The 21143-nt window shown below is 37.4% G+C and overlaps 2 protein-coding genes across 2 annotated transcripts in view; one reads left to right on the forward strand and one right to left on the reverse strand.

Moving 5' to 3' along the window:
• The window catches only part of LOC103106438 (uncharacterized), an 82044-nt gene that overhangs the window by 30874 nt on the left and 30027 nt on the right, over positions 1-21143 (reverse strand). The window lies entirely within an intron of this gene.
• On the forward strand, positions 5371-6309 carry LOC100617842 (olfactory receptor 15-like). The gene has a single exon (XM_007499089.3). The coding sequence runs from the start codon at positions 5371-5373 to the stop codon at positions 6307-6309; it is 939 nt and encodes a 312-aa protein (XP_007499151.1).

A 21143-nucleotide genomic window follows, 5' to 3' on the forward strand; every position in this document is an offset into this window, starting at 1 on the left:
AGAGCAAGAAAACAATCAAAGCATTTGGTGTAATGAAGGAGAGAAGCCTGGAAAGGAAAAGAAAGGGGTGGCAGGAAGAGGGAAGGAAAGGGAAAGGAGATTTGCAAAAAAAAAAAATCATATACCACAGGCTTGAGAGTTCTTACTACATGCTAGGCATCAGTGCCTGGGAGAATTTGGAGATGAACAGGCAGTGGTGGGGGGAGTGAAGAATCAGGGTTGTATAATAGATTCAGGAAATAATTCTGTGCTGGGAGAAGGTGAGGGTGAGGGTAGAGAATAGAGAAGATGGAGGGAGAGAAAAGGAATGAGTTAGATTAAATAACTTCCAACTGAGATCCATTTCCAAATCTAGGATTCTACAGTTCCATTAGAGGGAGAAAGGAAAGGGGGATAGGAAAGAAGAGAGTCAGGGAAACAGAAAAAGATGGGGAGAAAATGGTGGAGACTAAACAGTGCTCTTAAAGGATTCGGATTATCACTCAGGAGAGATAGGTCAAGAGGAACTTGGTAAATACCTTTGAACTTATTTTCAGACCTACTCATATCCATCTCTTTTCCATGAAGGGAAAAAGAAGGATAAAAGTATTTAATATAAAATAAATTAATTAAAATGCTATTGCTAAGAACTGCTGGATATCAATGACTATTTCCTTTTTGGCTGAATGGCCATTTTATGGAAATTATTGGATGGTCAAGGAAGGAAAAAGGAGTACAACAAGAATGATAGATTCAGGCCCTGTTCCTGATCTGGTTATATACTCCAACAGAAGAGGAGCCGATGATATATGGAATATCATGGAAGTTCTAGAATCCAGATGGAGGGAAGATTGAGAATCCACCAATAATATTCCATTAAAATCATGTACTACAACTTACTCAGTCATTCCCAACAATTAATGTACAATTTTAGAACCCTCTAATGATAGGTCCAACCACTCTGGGGCACAAAAGTGCTCTAAAACTATGCTTACATTTTAGTTCAGCTCTTTGCCCCCGACAGAGAAGGGCCTATACCCTCCATGACAAATGCACATCTATTTTCTTACTGAATATCAATAATATTTTACACCTTTATCAGAATCAGTTTCTCCTACTTTGTTTTATATTGATATCCTTTGTTTTGTTTCAGAATAATTTCATTTTTTTCTCTAGAATTAAATAGAAGAGGGAAAAGGTTTTTGCCTAAAGCAAGGTTTAGTTAAGACTTGAAGGAAACTAGTGATGCTAGGAGGTAGAAATGATGAAGGAAAGATTCCAGACAAAGAAGACGGCTAATGGAAATGCTCAGAGAATGAAGATGTAGTGCTTGGGTATCATATTAATTTCCATATAGATGCCTCCTCCTTCACCTCCAAAGAGGTCCCTCCTTTCTAGCAAATATCTTGGAGATATTCATATCATAAAATTATGGATTTAAAACTGGTCAGACCATTTTACCAGTGAAGAAACTGAGCCTAAGAAAAGCTAAAGGACTTGTTCAGCACAAGAAAGGTAGGAAATAATAGAAACTGGATTTGAACTCAGATCCTCTAAATAGAGACAGTATACTGTACTCTGCACTCCACCTCATCTTACTTTAATTTAAACCTATTTGGTCTTCTTTCCACAGAAGAAAAACCCAATACTCTTCTCTTAAAAGCCCTTCAAAGTAACAATAGTGAATTAATGTAGGACATCTTAGCATTTCTTCAATCCAAACAACCCCATTTTTTGTATTTGAAATTGGAAGAAGACATTAGAGATGGAATCCAACCCATTCATTTTACAGAGATAAGGAAATTAAAGGCCAGAAGGATTGTGATTTAAACATATCCTCTGACTCCACATCTGGTGGTTTTTCTCCTCTCTTCTCTACCATATCTTTTTTTTTTTTAACCCTTACCTTCTTTCTGCCTTAAAGTCAATACTGGGTGTTGGTTCTAAGACAGAAGATTGGTAAGGACTAGCAAATGGGAGTTAAGTGACTTGCCCCAGGCCACACATTTGAACCCAGGACCTCCTGTCTCTAGGCCTGGCTCTCAGTCCACTGAGCTATCCAGCTATCCCCCATATCTTTTCTAACATTATAGTGCTCAAGCTAATATTAAAATGAGTTTGTACTTATGAATCATGTGCTGTCAGGAAGAAAGAGAAAGTATAAAATCTATATATAGATATTTATATACATATATATGTTTTAAATCATTCCTTTTCTTAATTGTGAGTGGCTTAGCTTAATATTAATGTGAGGTTGCATTTAAAGCTTCAAAATCTGGCCTTCAATTCTGATAATTCTAAGATTGAGGAGAGAGTACATGTTTGTCTTACCCAATATTCAAAACTTTCATGACTTTTTGAACTAGCCTTAATAAAGAGGAGAGAAGTTACCCCAGAGCAGGACAGAGTCAAGTCAGCTTCAGATTACAGAAGTGATATAGATCACTCCTACCAGTGAATGTTAAGAAGTAATATAAATGTTTTAGGACTGAGGTCAGTCAAGTTCCCATATGGTGTCACACATTTCAAAGATAGTTTTACTTACACTATAAAGCATTGGTTAGGAAAATTGAAAGGATGGGGTATTTCTTGGATTCTGATGGCAGGACGACAGAGAGCAGACTTGGTTTATTATGGAGTAACTTCAATCCAATCAAAATTCAGAAATGGTTATGAGGAAGAATAGGGTACTCTGGCCCTTTATCAGCAAGGGGGTAATATTTTTAGTTCATAAGAACATAAACACTGGCATCCTGGGTTAGTTCCATAAACTATCTAGCCTTGTATTCTATCTCAGGTGAAGGGAGAGTTTAGGGGTATAATATCCTCATCCTCTATAACTTCAGTTTAAGTTTAAGGATGGTATTCAGACACCCTAGATTTCTTGAATGATTATAGAGCTATCATCCATGAATTTATTTAAACATGTCTAGAAATGGTTTACATCCTCTTCCTAAATCATCTTTTGGGAAAAGTTCCATAACTATTCATAGTTGTGCAGCATAGGTAGGCTTTCATCTTATTTATCTTATTTCTATTTAAATTTGTATTCTCATAGTGGCATCCCTCTGTCCTCCATTTTTGAACTCTTAGAATCAGAGAATCCCAGAAATAGGAAGTATCACAAACTCGGTCATTCAAAGTCACTCAACCTAGGGTCACCTGTACTCCCTTTTCTTGCCCACACCTTCCCCCAAAAGAGTAAGATGATCTCAGAAAATGTCTGATTCAGTTTTATGATATGAGGTTAAGGACTCGGTCTCTCTCGGGTCTCTCTCAGGAGAGTCAGCTAGGAAAGCTGAATTGGAGGAGGCAACTGGTGTCTCTCTGAACACTAGAGTCCTCGGTTGAACAAATCTTGTGGTGAGTGGATAAAAAACTGACTGATCTCCTTGTCTCTTAGGGCTTGGGCCTGGGCTGGCCAGAGGTGGCCTGGGCCAGCCTATCTTTTTCTCATTATTTCCTTTTTCTCTCTCTCTCTCCCTTTCTTTAATTCCTCATTTATATTAATTAAAATCTCTATAAAACCCAGCTGACTTGGGTATATTTAATAATTGGGAATTTTCCCCTGGTGACCACCTTATATTTGATTTAAAACAAGACACTGTCTTGAAACCATATTTTCTGCGGTCACAATTTAAGGCAACCACTCTATTATCTGCCACAGTTTGTCTTCCACTATTTTAATCACTACAACTCATGTTCTTTGTTAGTATAGATACTTTCTGGAGAAGAGTGGAGGTACATGGCACTAAGACCCAGACTGATGACACAGTCCTTCTTAGATCCTGTGTCTGGATCCTTAGTTCTGGATTTGCCCTTCTACTCACCTTCTTACTCATTCTCACCTCTTCTGTGTTCAAGGAATCCTATCTTTATTTGCTCTTTGCATTTTCCAGATTCCCTTAATCAAACTCATTTCCATGCTATACCCATCCACTCACTCATCCTATACAATACTTGAATTATTTCTCAAATTCAGTACCAACTTGAAGAAATAAGCATAATAAGGAAGGAACTTTAGAAGTCAAATAGTCCAACTTGTGCCTATCTGAAAACCTCTTCCTTGTAACATCTCTGACAAGTGGTCATGTATCCATTGCACTCATCATAATAATAGCTAACAGCTTACATTTATAAAGTGCTGTTTACAAATATTTATCCTCAAAACAAACCAGGAGGTGAGTGCTATTATTATCCCATTTTACAGATGAAGAAACTGAAACAGGCAAAACTTTTTTGACTTGCCCAGGATCACATAGTTAGTTAGTGCCTAAGGCTTGATTTGAACTCAGGTCTTCTTGATTCCAGGTCCAGCACTCCATCCACTGTATCACCTAGCTCTCTCTGACCACAAATATTAACTCTACATCTATGCCCCTTCCTTCACTACTCCCAGTTCGAAGAGATCAATGTCAGTACCAAGCATTCTTTCTGACATTTTTTAAATGATCACAAGGATAGTTGCCATTTGTTTGTTCCTGTAGCCTCAGCTACCCAGCTACTTTTCTTTTCCCAAATAGACATATTCTGGCTTCAAGTCTGGAGCATTTGCATAGAATAATCATTCTCTTCACCAACAAGGGGAACCTTATGCAAACATTCCAAGGTTGAAACCTTGGCTACATTTCTGAACTTCTGACAGAAAAGACTTCAGATGTTATCTAGACCCCCCTTCTATATCCAGAGCTGTTACCCAGGATCAACTTGAAGACCTCTAGTTATAAAGAACTCAGTACTCTTCTTCTGCATACTCACTGTACTCTATTCTATTTTGAGGCCACTCTAATTATTAGGAAGTTTTTCAGTTAAGTTGAACTTGAATCTAGTTCTTTTAACCTTCTAGTTTTGCCTTTCAGGTCTAAGTAAAAAAAGTCGAATCCCTTTACCATCGGATACTTCTTCCCTCAATTTTAAGACAATGATTATAGCAACCTCTGCCCCTGGCTTTTCTACAGCTACATATTTTCAATTCTTTCACCCTGTCATCATACAGCATAGCTTTGAATCCCCTCACCACCCTGGTTGCTATCTCCTAGATGTGCTCTGATTTGTACAGATAGTTCATGGTAGCTATTTTTGTATGGTTAAAGTTCCATGTCTATTTGAGGATTCTTACTGGTTGAAGTTTTGCTAACAGGAAAGACAGACCATGAACTGGCAGAATCAAACTAGTAGATAGCTATGGTAGGAGGAGACCCATGAAATAATCTTTAATCCTCATCATCATTTCCCTTCCTTTCTTTCTTTTCTTTCTCATGTTAGCTTTCCTGAAGACCTGGCATTGAGGAGATGATGTCCAACAGTTTACAACTCTCACCTATTGCTCTCAACTATTTTCTCAGCATATTGACCTTTTTCTCTTCATCAGGAGACAGAAAGTGACCAGTGATGGGAGGAACCAACATGAGCTCCTTTAAAGGCTTTATCCTAAAGGGTGTCTCTGACCATCCTCAGCTGGAGATGATCTTTTTTGTAGTCATCCTCTTCTCCTATCTGTTAACTTTGATGGGCAACTTGACCATCATCCTAATATCACGCTTGGATGCCCGACTTCACACGCCCATGTATTTTTTCCTCAGCAATCTCTCCTCCCTTGACCTTGCCTTTACCACCAGCTCAGTTCCTCAGATGCTAATGAATCTGTGGGGCCCAGACAAAACCATCAGCTATGGTGGCTGTATAACCCAGCTGTATGTCTTCCTCTGGCTGGGTGCCACTGAAGCTCTTCTGTTGTTGGTGATGGCATTTGATCGCTATATAGCTATCTGCCGGCCCCTGCACTACGTAACCACCATGATCCCTCGGCTTTGCTGGCAGTTAGCTGCCATTGCTTGGCTAGGTGGCCTGGGTAACTCCCTGATTCAGTCAACTTTCACTCTGCAGCTCCCACTGTGTGGACACCAGGAAGTAGATAATTTTCTCTGTGAAGTACCAGCTCTGATCAAGTTGGCCTGTGGTGATACAAACCTCAATCAGGCTTTACTCAATGGTGTCTGTGCCTTCTTTACTGCAGTGCCCCTGAGCATCATCCTCATTTCCTATGGCTACATTGCCCGTGCTGTCCTGAAGATTCCCTCAGCTGCAGGCCGACGAAAGGCCTTCAATACTTGTGGCTCCCATCTGATAGTTGTATTCCTGTTCTATGGCTCAGCCATTTATGCCTATCTACTGCCAGCCAAGAGTAGCTCCCAAGACCGGGGCAAGTTCATCTCTTTATTTTATTCAGTAGTTACACCCATGGTGAATCCCCTAATCTACACTCTGAGGAACAAGGAGGTGAAGGGGGCACTAAGGAGATTGTTGGGAAAAGGGAGGGAGCAAGGATAAGGGAAGGAATAAATAGGGCACTATATCTTTCTTCTGTTTTGTATCTCTTTCTCCCTGTGTGTCTTTCTCTCTGCCTCTCTGTTTCTCCTTGTCACTGTCCATCTGGGTCTCTGTGGCTGTCTCTGTCTTTCTCATCAGATCTATTTTTGTATATCTAATCCATCTGATTTTCATCTAAGATACCTCTAAGTGAAAAATCTTTCCAACAACTCTAAGCAGTTGGGATCTGGTTAGTTTTATTTGATAATTTTCCACTAAGTGATGAACAACTGCAGTGTGGTACACATTAGATGGCCAGAAGCTTTTAGGTCTCAGAAATTATTGAATCAGTATAGATACAATTTCTTTTACTCTGCCTCTATACCAACCTATATTATTCTTATTATTATTCATATCTTAAATCTAAAGTGCTTTGCAAATCTTCTAATGTTATATACATGTAAGTGATTAGTATTACATAGTTAACTTCTACATTTTTATATATACTCTTTTAAATGTCATTAATTTTCAAAGTATTTTCACACTCGTTATCTTGGTTGATTTGGTTGCATACTGGAAAAGATGATAATTTCGTAGTTAGTATTACCTCTTTCCAGATACATATACCTTTTCCAGTCTTTTGGTAGATAGTCTTCTTAAAATACATCATCTAACAAAAAATCATCATCCAGTAGCCAGTTTTTAGATGTTGAACCTCTTTACAATTAAGTTGACTGCTCATAGACAATCTCCAAACCTGCCCTTGAAGCCTTTCAGACTTGGTAAGCTCTGCCTGCCTCAGCCTGTGCCCTCTTGTCACAGCATTTGAGAACACAAGGTTACTTCCCTGCCACATGAGGTATTGAAGTAGGGATTTCATGGAAGATAAGTATAATTATTCTTATTAGCTGGATTTAGAATGTTTGCCTAAGTGTCTGAAATCATATCATCTTTATTCATGTCCATCTGTTCTTCTTTCAACTTACCTACTGAGTTTTTCACCCACTTACCTCTCTTTTCTTTTTTCTGTTTACATTTGTACTGAAGCTTCCTTTAGCCTCTTGTGATTTTTTTTTTGTAAAGGATAACTTTAACTTTACTTATTTTTTAAATTTTATTTGTTCATTTTCAAACATTATTCGTTGGAAACAAAGATCATTTTCTTTTCTTCCCCCCCCCCTCCCATGACTCCTCCCATAGCCGACGTGCGATTCCACTGGGTATCACATGTGTCCTTGATCCGAACCCATTTCCATGTTGTTGGTATTTGTATTAGGGTGTTCATTTAGCGTCTCTCCTCAATCATATCCCCTCAACCCCTGTAGTCAAGCAGTTGCTTTTCCTCGGTGTTTTTACTCCCACAGTTTGGCCTCTGCTTGTGGATAGTGTTTTTTCTCCTAGATCCCTGCAGATTGTTCAGGGACATTGCATTGACACTAATGGAGAAGTCCATTACATTTGATTTTACCACAGTGTAACAGTCTCTGTGTACAATGTTTTCCTGGTTCTACTCCTTTTGCTCTGCATTACTTCCTGGAGGTTGTTCCAGTCTCCATGGAATTCCTCCACTTTATTATTCCTTTGAGCACAATAGTATTCCATCACCAACATATACCACAATTTGTTCAGCCATTCTCTAACTGAAGGGCATCCCCTCATTTTCCAATTTTTGGTCACCACAAAGAATGCTGCTATGAATATTCTTGTACAAGTCTTTTCCCTTAATATCTCTTTGGGGTACAAACCCAGAAGTGCTATGGCTGGATCAAAGGGCAGTCTTTTATCGCCCTTTGGGCATAGTTCCAAATTGCCCTCCAAAATGGTTGGATCAATTCACAACTCCACCAGCAATGCATTAATGTCCGGACTTTGCCACCTCCCCTCCAGCATTCATTACTTTCCTTTGCTGTCATTTTAGCCAATCTGCTAGGTGTGAGGTGATACTTCAGAGTTGTTTTGATTTACACCTCTCTGATTATAAGAGATTTATAACACTTTTGTATGTGCTTATTAATAGTTTTTATTTCTTTGGCTTAGAACTGCCTGTTCATGTCCCTCGACCATTTATCAATTGGAGAATGGCTTGATTTTTTGTACAATTGATTTAGCTCTTTGTAAATTTGAGTAATTAAACCTTTGTCAGAGGTTTTTATGAAGATTGTTTCCCAATTTGTTGCTTCCCTTCTGATTTTAGTTACATTGGTTTTGTTTGTACAAAAATTTTTTAATTTGATGTAGTCAAAATTATTTATTTTACATTTTGTGATTCTAAGTCTTGCTTGGTTTTAAAATCTTTCCCTTCCCAAAGGTCTGACATGTATACTATTCTGTGTTTGCCTAATTTACTTATAGTTTCCTTCTTTATGTTCAAGTCATTCACCCATTCTGAGTTTATATTGGTGTAGGGTGTGAGGTGTTGATCAAAACCTAGTCTCTCCCAAACTGTCATCCAATTTTCCCAGAAGTTTTTATCAAATAGTGGATTTTTGTCCCAAAAGCTGGGGTCTTTGGGTTTGTCATAGATGGTCTTGCTGAGGTCATTTACCCCAAGTCTATTCCACTGATCCTCCTTTCTGTTTCTTAGCCAGGACCAAATTGTTTTGATGACCACTGCTTTATACTATAGTTTGAGATCTGGGACTGCAAGTCCTCCTTCCTTTGCATTTTTTTTCATGATTTCCCTGGATATCCTTGATCTTTTGTTCTTCCAAATGAACTTAGTTATGTTTTTTTCTAATTCAGTAAAGAAGTTTTTTGGTAGTTCAATGGATATGGCACTAAATAAGTAAATTCATTTGGGTAGGATTGTCATTTTTATTATGTTAGCTCGTCCCACCCATGAGCAATCAATGTTTTTCCAACTGTTTAGATCTAGTTTTAACTGTGTGGAGAGTGTTTTGTAGTTGTGTTCATATAGTTCCAGTGTTTGTCTCAGCATATAGATTCCTAAGCATTTTATATTGTCTAGGGTGATTTTAAATGGTACACCTCTTTCTAATTCTTGCTGCTGAGATGGATTGAAGATATATAGAAATGCTGATGACTTATGCAGGTTTATTTTGTATTCTGCAACTTTGCTAAAGTTGTTGATTATTTCAAGTAACTTTTTGGTTGTTTGTCTAAGATTCTTTAAGTAAACCATCATATCATCCACAAAGAGTTATAGCTTGGTCTCCTCATTGCCAATTTTAATACCTTCAATTTCTTTTTCTTCTCTAATTGCTACTGCTAGTGTTTCTAGTACAATGTTAAATACGAGGGGTGATAATAGGCATCCTCATTTTACTCCTGATCTTATTGGGAAGGCTTCGAGTTTATCCCCATAGCAGATGATGTTTGCTGATGGTTTTAGATATATACTGTTTATTATTTTTAGGAAAGGTCCTTCTATTCCTATACTTTCTAATGTTTTCAATAGGAATTGGTGTTGTATTTTACCAAAGGCTTTTTCTCCATCTATTGAGATAATCATGTGATTTTTGTTAGTTTGCTTGTTAATATGGTCAATTATGTGGATAGTTTTCCTAATATTGAACCATCCTTGCATTCCTGGTATGAATCCTGCCTGGTCATAGTGGATAACCCTTGTGATGACTTGCTGGAGTCTTTTTGCTAGTATCCTATTTAAGATTTTTGCATCTATATTAATTAGGGAGATTGGTCTATAGTTTTCTTTCTCTGTTTTTGACCTGCCTGGCTTTGGGATTAGTACCATGTTTGTGTCGTAAAATGAATTTGGTAGAACACCTTCTTGGCTTATTCTGTCAAATAGTTTGTTTAATATTGGGATTAGTTGTTCTTTGAATGTTTGATAGAATTCATTTTTTAATCCATCTGGACCTGGGGATTTTTTCTTAGGGAGTTCTTTGATGGCTTGTTCAATTTCTTTTTCTGATATATGGTTGTTTAGGTAATTTATTTCTTCCTCTTTTAGTCTAGGCAATTTATATTTTTGTAAGTATTCATCCATATCACCTGGATTGCCATATTTGTTGCCATATAATTGGGCATAGTAGTTTTTAATGATTTTGCCTTAATTTCCTCTTCATTAGAGGTGAGGTCTCCCTTTTCATCTTGGATACTGTCAATTTGGTTTTTTTTCTTTCCTTTTTTTAATTAGACTGACTAGTACTTTGTCTATTTTATTTGTTTTTTTTTTCAAAGTACCAGCTTCTAGTCTTATTTATTAAATTAATAGTTCTTTGATTTTCAATTTTATTAATTTCTCCTTTTCTCCTGAGTTTTAGGATCTCTAAGTTAGTCTTCATCTGAGGATTTTTAAGTTGTTCATTTTATAATTTTTTAATTTGCATGCCCAATTCATTGACCTCTGTCCTTCTTAATTTGTTAATATATGAACTCAAGGATATAAATTTCCCCCTGAGTACTGCTTTGGCTGCATCCCATGGGTTTTGAAAGGATGTCTCATCATTGTCATTTTCTTCAATGAAGTTATTGTTTCTATGATTTGTTCTTTAACTAAGTGGTTTTGAAGAATTGTATTGTTTAATTTTCAATTAATTTTTATTTACCTCTCCATGTTCCCTTACTAATTATTATTTTCATTGCATTGTGATGTGAGAAAGTTGCATTTATTATTTCTGCCCTTTTGCACTTGTTTGCAATGTTTTCATGCCCTAATACATGGTCAATTTTTGTGAATGTACCATGTACTGCTGAAAAGAAGGCATAATCCTTTTTGTCCCTATTTAGTTTTCTCCACATGTCTACTACCTCTAATTCTTCTAAGATTTCATTCACTTCTATTACCCCTTTCTTATTTATTTTTTTGGTTAGATTTATCTAGTTTGGATAGAGGAAGGTTCAGGTCTCCCACTAGTATAGTTTTTCTATCTATTTCATCCTTGAGTTCCTCTAGTTTCTCCTTTAGAAATTTGGATGCTATGCCATTTGGTGCATACATGTTGAGTACAGATATTTCCTCATTGTCTATACTGCCTTTTATCAGGATGTAATTACCTGCCCTATCTCTTTTAACTAGATTTATTTTTACTTTGGCTTTGTCAGATATCATGATTTCAACTCCTACCTTCTTTTTATCAGTTGATGCCCAATTGATTTTGCTCCATCCTCTTACTTTTACCCAATGCATATCTACTTTCCTCATGTGTGTTTCTTATAAACAGCATATGGTAGGGTTTTGGATTCTAATCCACTCTGGTATTTGCTTGCATTTTATGGATGAGTTCAATTGATTCACATTCAGAGTTATGATTACTAGTTATGTATTACCCAGCATTTTGATTTCTACTCCTGGTCCTGCCTTTTCTTCTTTCACTATTTCCTTCTACACCAATGTTTGTTTTTAATCAGTCCCCCTAGTTCCCACCCTTATTTTACTTCCCTTTCTACCCCCCCTCCCTTCTTATTCCCTCCCTTATTTTCCCTGTAGTCTTTTTAAAATTAACCCCCCGCCCCTTCCCTCCCTTGTACTGCATCCCTCCCCACCAGGCCGTTTGTTACCCTTCTACTCCCCTATAGGGCACAAATCTATTCTCTGCCCTAATGGATTGGATTGTTCTTCCCTCTTTGGGTCAATTTCAAAGCACGTAAGAGTTGAGTATTTCCTATCTCTGACCTCTTTACCCTTCCAATGTATTGATGTTCTCCCCCCTCCCACCATGAGCTTCTTTGTGACATATAAATTTACCCCCATTTGTTTCTTTTCCCACTTCTTTTAATATTAACCTATTTTTAAGCTCTAGTTATATATATGTATATATATGCATACATATGTGTATGTATTTATGCATGCATATATCTATATATTTATTTATGTTTTGCCCTTTCATCCTATACAGTTTGTCACTGTTCCCTCTAAGTGTACTTCTTTTTGCTGCCCAGGTAATAACACCAGTTTTTAAGAGTTACCAATGACCTCTTTTCTTATAGGGATATATATCATTTTAACTTATTGAGTTTCTTAAATTTTTTTTGTTTTGTTTTGTTTTTCTTTTTTCCCTCTTTTTTAATTACCTTTTGATGATTCTCCTAAGTTCTGTGCTTGGACATCAAATTTTCTGTTCAGGACTGGTCTTTTCTTTATGAATTCTAGGAATTCTTCTATTTTGTTGAATGACCATACTTTCCTGTGTAAGAATATAGTCAACTTTGCTTGGTAGTTGATTCCTGGTTGTAGACCTAGTTCCCTTGCTTTCCGGAATATCATATTCCATGCCTTTCGGTTTTTTAGTGTGGATGCCACAAGATTCTGCGTTATCCTCACTGTGGTTCCGTGGTATCTGAATGACTTCTTCTTGGCAGCTTGTAATATCTTTTCTTTGGTCTGATAGTTTTTTAATTTGGCTATAACATTTCTAGGTGTTGTCAGTTGGGGATTAAGTACAGGAGGTGATCTGCGGATTCTTTCAATCTCCACTTTTCCCTCTTGTTCTAGGATATCGGGGCAGTTTTCTTTAATAATTTCCTGTAGATATGATGTCCAGGCTTTTTCTTTTGTCATGGTCTTCTGGTAGACCAATGATTCTTAAATTGTCTCTCCTTGAACAATTTTCTAAATCCTCTGTTTTGTGAATGAGATGCTTCATATTTTCCTCAGTTTTTTCATTCTTTTGGTTTTGTTTTATAGTGTCCTGCTGCCTTGTGAGGTCACTTAATTCTAGTTATATTCTGGTTATTAAAGACTGGATTTCATCCCTGGCATTTTGGTCATCTTTCATCCTCTTTACCTCATCTTTCATCTCCTTTTTCTCATCTTTCATCTTCTTCACCTCATCTTTCATCTCCTTTGTCTCATTTTCCAGCTGGTTGATTTTGGCTTTCAAGACACTATTTTCTGTTTCCAGATGATTTATCTTAGTTTTAAGTTCTTTTCTCAATTGTCTTCAGCCTCTCTTAATTGTGTTTTGAATTGCATTTTGAGTTCTTCCAAAGCCTGTGTCCAATTTGCTGGGATTTCTGATTTTTCCTTTGTTGATCCCTCCCCCTCTGTTTCATTTGCTCTTTGCTCGTTACCTGTACAGAAGCTGTCTATTGTAATTTCTTTCTTCTTTTTCTGTTGTTTGCTTGTGTTTACCCCTTCTTTGCTCCCCATATTTGTCTGTGTTCTTGCTCCTCTCATTTTAAAATTTTTTTTGGTTTTGGGCCTGTCAGTCTTCCCTCTTGCAGCTTTGTCAGATCTCTTGATACAGTCTCTGGGGGAGGAATGTTGGCTTCCTGTCCTCTGGAGGCTTTTGATTGGATTAAGTTCAACTGGGTTGGGTTGTATATGCTCTGAGGCCGAAGACTCCTGGAAGGCTGGAACTGCCCAGGCTCTCTCCGGTTCTCTCCAGCTGCTTCTCCACTGGCCTGCTTTTCACACTCTGAGCCTGGCACAGCACTGTCCGTAAGGTACACCAGTGCCTTTACCTGCTCAGAAGTTCCTGTCCTTGCAGGAGGCCCTGCACTCTATGGAGGGAGGGGTCCTGGCCTCCCTGAGCTCTGAGGTCTCCTGATGAGATTAGGTTCAACTAGGTTGGTCTGGATGTGCCCCGAGGCAAAAACCTCTGGCAAGACTGAAGCCAGATGGAAGGACCCAGCTATGGGGCTATAGGCTCTTCGGTCTCTCTCTGGATGCTTCCGCTCTAAGACTGGCCCAGGTTGCTCTCAAGATAGACCCTCCAGACCAGCACCTTTGCCCGCCCAGAGGTTCCCGCTGCCGCTCAGTGCTCTGGGTTGGGGGGAGGGGTCCTGGGACCTTCCTTCCACCTTCCCCTTAGACCCGAGTTTTCTTGGATTCTGGCTTTTGGGGGCATACCTTTTGATTTGAGTCCAGAAGGAGGGTTCCCCAACTCTGTCTTGTTCTTAAGTTTGAATTTCAATCCCCTAGTAGCATTCAGTTTGTGTTAGGTAAGGAAGGGTTTTCAGAGGTCTGAACTTTTGCTGCTTCTAAGCCTCCATCTTGACTCCGCCTCTTGTGATTTTTAACAGTAAATCAAGGGGAAATTGTTCACTCTTCCATTCCAAACAAATCAATGTCCCTATGGGAAAAAGGAACTTGCTACTTTTTTATTGATGCCATATAGCCAATATATTTGTCACCATCTTACATATTCTGATTTGGCTAGTGATCCTATATGAGACTTATATGAGACTCTCCAAATAAAACAAGAGGTTATAATATAAGGCACAAGGAAAGGCAAGCAAGGACTTTATCATTCCCCCACCACCTCCTTCCCTTAGTTTCATTCTACTCTTCTTGAACATCTGGAGCTTCACTTCTCCAGAACCTGAAACTAGGTGATTAAATTGGCATATGTCAACCCAATTTAATAGAATGCTAGAATGGGAACCACAATGTTAATATGTATTTTTACAAATCTAACTGGAATTGCCAAAGTAAACTAAATCAATGCATTCTCTTCTTAGGTAAGCATCTCAGTCAGATAAAAAAATTTTCTCATTGGCTGTATGTAGAATTAGAGAAAAGGGTTTTCACTATAATTTTGGAGAAATTTTATTAATATTTTTATTGACCCTTCTAAGTTACCATCTTTATTACTATAAGAACTACATTTATCAAGTAAACCATTTTTATTAGGTAATCAGGGTCATGCTGTCCTTCAAATAGTGCTTAATGATAGTAACATTTCTCACTTTAAATTCTCTTTTTCTGTATTCCTACACTGTCCGCAGTCTTCTACTTTTTCAAGTTCTTTAATCACTGGATCCCAAATTGTAAATCTACCTTAAAAAAAAGTTTGTCCTCCCAGCCCTTAAAAATATTGCTTTATTAATCTTACTGGATGTAACCTTTCTCTCTAGTATCCCTCACTTTCCCCCTTCTCCTTGTGTATTTTCTGATGTAACAAAGAAAAATATTTAAGCAAAGCCAACATATGCAGTGGGCACAGGGAACAGTGTATGTAACTACATAGTCATAGTTTCAATTCTTCAGTGAAGAGAGGATGATGCAAGACATCAATATTTCTTAATCTCTTCTCTGTCACCCTACTTTTCCCCACTCCCACCCCAGACTAAATCACATTGGTTTCATTTGGGTGGTACCTTAAAATTCAATTTTAATTTTTAAGGGTACTTCAATTCACATATTGAACATGTTATAAGACTGACTTTTATTCATTTCTACCTAAATCTGTTCTTTACTTTAAACCTGATCACTGTTCATAAACTGATCATTATTCTCCTACTTCCTCATTTACATTTCATAACCTTCCCATTCTCCCCTATGTCTCTATAACTCTTTAAGATGGCTCACAAAGGATAGCATTTGCATTGTCCTCTGTGATAAAGGATGGAAAGGTTTGTAATTTGCAAAACTGTGCAAGAACTGAAAAGTACAAATCTAGGTATGACTGACAGTGGCATGTGACCAAAGGTCACATGGGAGGCTGAGGGAGAGGATCTGGGAAGATTCCATCTTGCCCCAACGGACTTTTTCTTCTGGTCTCCTGAGAAAGTCAAGAGGAAGGTCTGAAGAGGGATATCAAGAGGATTTTCCCTGTGTTGAACTGAGGAAGGGTTCCTGTATCTGGCTGCTGGCAGCATTCAGTCTCACTTAGACATCAGGACTTGCTTGGACATCTAACAACAACAGATCCTGGCTGTAACTGTGTTTTTGGACCCCTGCTGAGTAAGATTTGGGAACTTGGTTAAGTTTTAGTTTTTTAACCTAGTTTTCATCGTTAGTTAGTTTTTAAAATAAGAATAAGCATAAGTAAATCCCTAAGCCCTTATTCCTTTCCCCTCCAAAACAATAAAGTAGATTTTTATATGTTTTTCCTCTTGTGTTTCCCTTATCCAAAATCCTATCCTAACAGTTTGGCAAGCCAGCCAGGATCTGTATATTGTATTTATTTCTTGTATGATTGTATATATCTCTGTGTATTTAGCTAACTAGGAGCTTAGGGGGTTACATAGAATTCTGAGTGTTGGCTTCCTGAAGGGGTTACTGAATCTGCAGTACAGACCCTGGCAGCCATCTTAAGATTAAAAAAAACAAACAACTGTTTTGATTGTTTGAAATTTATTTGTGTTGTCTTTACTTTATGTACAATATACATTGTAGCAATAATCTTATAATTGAAACTGGCGTGTCTGTAGACATGTTTAGCAATGTACTGTTTTTGTTCTTCAATTATTTTCTGCATGTACCATATTTTGTATTTGTAATGTTCCCTAATTATTGTCATTATATGTTTGCTATGGACTGTCTGAAACCCCTAATGGATGTTAAGCTATGTGACATTATGGCTTATGTACCCCTGGCTGTAATCTGTGCCTGTGTGCTCTATAAGTCTCGTGTCTCTGTGTGTCTATGTGTTAAGCGTCTAAAATATCTGGTGACCTGGTTTAGAAAGGGTGACATGAAGATGATGGTTATGCAAATGAAATTCCAACTAGATACCCTTGAGCACTTAATAAACCTGAATATGACTCAAGGCTTTGTACAAGATGACAACAGAGTAAACAATATTGGGAAAAAATTAAATAGACTAGATAAAGAGGAAGCAGCAGGAATAATTTCTTTGTGCCCACTTAGAGATATGCCAGTGGTAAAACAAAATGAAGTCCATAAAGTGAGAATACATAAGAGATTTTCCCCAGAAGACCTTGAGTCCATCAGGAAGAGAGCACCACTTTTTAATGATGAAGCTAATAGGGTGATTAAGGAGATGCGTAGGGCAATTGGTTTGTACCATCCAGACTTCAATGATTTTGCCCTACTGATGAAGGAGGTCTTGACTAAGAGAGAAAGAACCAAATTTATTCAGGAGACTAGAACAGATCCATTATTGCAATCCTGGCCAGAAGATTTGAAGTTAGATACATCTGAAGAGGGAGTTAATGAGATGTTAGTAGAGACAAGAGATGCAATTTTGGAGGTAATGGGAAGGTATACCAAAAGGCCCAATTCATGGTTAAAATTTGAGGCAATCAAACAGAAGGTCTCTGAAGCTCCTGCAGTTTTCCTGGAAAGGATAACTGAGGCAGCTGAAACTTTATTGGGAATGAATCCCCTGGAAGAGAACTCAATTGCACATATTAAGAGGGTCTTTGTTAAAAATGCTGTCCCAACGATCAGGCAATTTTTTTAAAAAACAAATTACTCTGACTGGGAGTAATTAGACTTGGATGATCTACTGAGGAAGGCTACATATTTGATTACAGATTCGGAGGAAAGGAATGATGACAGGGATACTATTGTTGAGGACTTTGAAGAGGAAATTGAAGGAAGCTGAATCAAAAGCTAGAGAGAGTGAAATCAAAGAAATAAAAGCTGTGGCTGCATTAAGATCTGTACAGCCAAAGTATACTAATAATACTTATAAACCAAATGAAAGATCAGGCCCTTAGAGGTGTTTCCTGTGTGATTGCATTGGACACCTGTACAGAGACTGCCTCTTTAGGAATCATGTTAGGAGACAATTAAGTAATTGGTATAATAGAAACAATAACTGGAATAGTAATAATTATAATAATAATAGATGGAATGCAAACAATAACAATAATGAAACTAGGTATATCAATGTCAAAATGCCTGTTGCCAGGGACAACAAGCACCTGATTTAAATACTATGCAGTCTTGGGTAAATGCTGGAGCAAGGCTTAAATATAGCCAGGTTGTAAAGGGTGACCAGAGTAAGAATACTGTTTTATGAAGGTTTGCCCAGGGAACACATGAGAATGGATCAAGGAATGAGTGTGATATAATTGCAAATGAGTTGAGGATAAATGAAAATGGGAGTAATGAAAATAAAATACATGGTGATACAAACGAATTAATTGAATCAAAGGAGGATATAGCTGGTGTAAATAATTGTACAGAAAAAGAACATTGTGATATAAATTTAATAGACAATCCTAATGAATGTATGATAAGAAAAATTAATGAATAATATAACCTAAATAATAATAATGAAATTGTAAATGGGAATAACGATACTAAGATGGAGAATTTAAGGACCAATGAGAGTAATATAAAAGATGATGATGCAAAATCCTGGGAAAGTCATGTAATTCATGCAGATGTTGACTTGGATGGACAGGAAATGACTGAGCTTTGTACTGATGTTACTGTGCTTGCATCAATTCTTGAAACCTTCCAACTCCCAAATAGCACTGAACCCTATGTTTTGGTAACTATAGAGGATCAGATATATGATCTTTTGGTGGATACTGGAGCCAGTAAATCAGTTTTGCAAAGTCTTACTAAAGATTATAGAGCTGTTGGTACTATGGAAGTGATTGGAACTACTGGGAAACCAGAGAGAGTAGTTAAATTACAACCTAAAAATGATTTCCCTTGGTCCATTAAGTGTGGAACATGCATTTCTATGTATGCCTGGATGCCCAATGAACCTTCTCGGGAGGGACTTGCTGTGTAAATTATGAGCGATTCAATGTACAGACACTAGGGACATATCATTACAACCCCCAGAAGAATCTCTGAAAGCCTTTCCATTGCTATTCTTAGATTCAGTTAGTGCAGAGAATGAGTTGGATTCCATCTATCCTATTCCTGAGGATATACCAGAAGGTTTATGGGCAAAGTCTTCCACAGATGTTGACCTATTGAAATCAGCTGATCCAGTGAGAGTGAGAACAAAAGAAGGACCAGTTCCTTGTGTTCCTCAATATCCTTTGAGTAAAGAAGATATAGATGGAATAATACTGATTATTAAGTCCCTAATTCAACAAGGGATCATAATACCGTGTTTTTCAAATTACAATACTCCCATACTGCCAATAAAGAAACAAAAGCTCGATCAAGATGGCAAAGTTGTATATAGATTCATACCAGATTTAAGAGCTGTAAATGATCATGTAATTAAGACTCATCTTGTAGTAACAAGCCAAGCTACTATAATATCATCCATTCCAAGTCAAGCAAGATATTTCACCATGATAGATTTATGATCAGCATTTTTCTCGATACCAATTCATGAGGATTCTCAAAAGATCTTTGCTTTTCACATGGGACAGTGCCCAGTGGACATTCATTTGTCTTCCACAGGGATTCTGTGACAGCCCGAGCCAATTCTCTCAAATTTTGAACAGAGACCTTAAAACAATATCATTCAAGGAAAGTAAAATAGTGCATTTTGTAGATGATATCCTCCTAGTATCTCCATCTACTAAAGTGTGTTTGAGAGATAGCAAGATTCTTTTGATTGAATTATATAAACGTGGATATAAAATCTCTAAAGCAAAACTTCAGTGGATTTTGCCATGGGTTGAATATCTTGGTTTTGTGTTGTCAGAGGGTTCCAGAAGTATAACTAAGAAAAGAATAGCTGATATCCAGAAACTGAGTGCACATAAGACCAAGAAGCAACTCAGAGCTGTTCTTGGGACAACTGGTTTTTGTAGACAATGGATACCTGCATATAGTGAAATTACTAAATGTTTAACAGATCTAACTAGGAATACAGAACCAGAACCTCTGAAACTCAAACCTGGACATCTGCAAGCCTTAAGGAAGCTTAAGGAAGCAATTTTATCTGCACCAGCTCTTGGGAATCCCAGACTATACTAAACCTTTTCAATTATTTTGTGCATGTGACCAAAGATTACACATCTGGTGTACTGACACAGACTTTAGGACAAAGTTATTGTCCAATTGGATACTATAGTTGTCAGCTAGATCTAACTGCTGCAGGTACAGTTCCTTGTTTAAGGGGTATAGCTGCTGCAGTTGTGTTAGTTCAAAAGTTATCAGAATTCGTTTTTGGGATGTCCATCGACGATATTCTGTTCACATCAAATAGAAGCGCTAATGAGGAAATTTCGTACGCAAGCATATTCAGACCCACAAATATCTGAGTATGAAATTATACTTCTAGGTAGTGAAAACATCACATTGAAAAGGTGTAGTGTATTAAACCTAGCTACACTTCTTCCTGGTTTGCCAAAGAATGGTGAACCATTACATGAATGCTTAGTAGTAGTAAATCTAGTGAATAAGCCAAGGACAAATTTAAAAGACACTCTGATTGAAAATCCAGATTTAGTTTTATTCACAGATGGATCTTCATATTTGTGTAATGGAATTAGATGTACAGGTGCTGCAGCTGTCACAGAATTTGAGATGCTGTGGTATGGATCGTTAACTAGTAATCTTAGTGCTCAAACCTCAGAATTAATCACTTTAAAGCAAGCATTTCTTCTGGCAGCTGGTAAAAGTGCAAACATTTACATAGACTCTCATTATGCTTTTTCTGTTTGTCATGTGACAGGAAAGATCTGGAAACAATGAGGTTTTATTACTGCATTGGGAAAACCAATTGCTCACACAGAAATAATAACTGAGTCTTTAAATGCTATTCAGAAGCCTAAACAGCTAGCAGTAATCCATTGTAGAAGTCATACTAACAGAAGAAATTCTGTTTCTAAAGGAAAGCATAGAGCCCACATTATGGCAAAATTTGTGGCCAGAAATGCTCCGGTGTATATTATGAACTTATCAACTATGGAATCTGATGACCTAGAAAAAGCTTATGTAGACTGAGAAATACAAAAATGAAAAGAGAAGTTTGGAGCTAGAAAAGAACATGGTATATGGTTAACAGATACAGGAAAACTGCTGTTACCAAAAGACCATTATGCTTATTTGTGTCAAACCATTCACACAAAATGTCATTTTGGTAGTCAAGCTGTAATTGATACCATAAAGAGGTAATGGAATAAGTACTATAGTATACTATAGTACTATAGCAAATAAGATCTGCTCAAGCTGTTCTGTTTGCCAAAAATTCAATCAAGATGCATTCAGACAGAAAGGTTTAGGTGGTAGACCTTTAGCATACTGTCTATTTGAGAGTCTGCAGATTGATTATATCAGCATGCCAAAAGCTGGAAGATACAGGTTTTGC

The sequence above is a fragment of the Monodelphis domestica genome, chromosome 7, assembly GCF_027887165.1.
Source record: "Monodelphis domestica isolate mMonDom1 chromosome 7, mMonDom1.pri, whole genome shotgun sequence".
Lineage (NCBI taxonomy): Eukaryota > Metazoa > Chordata > Mammalia > Didelphimorphia > Didelphidae > Monodelphis > Monodelphis domestica.

Excerpts from the sequence above, each read along its gene's own strand:
- LOC100617842 (XM_007499089.3), top strand. The coding sequence starts at position 5,371 with ATGGGAGGAACCAACATGAGCTCCTTTAAAGGCTTTATCCTAAAGGGT.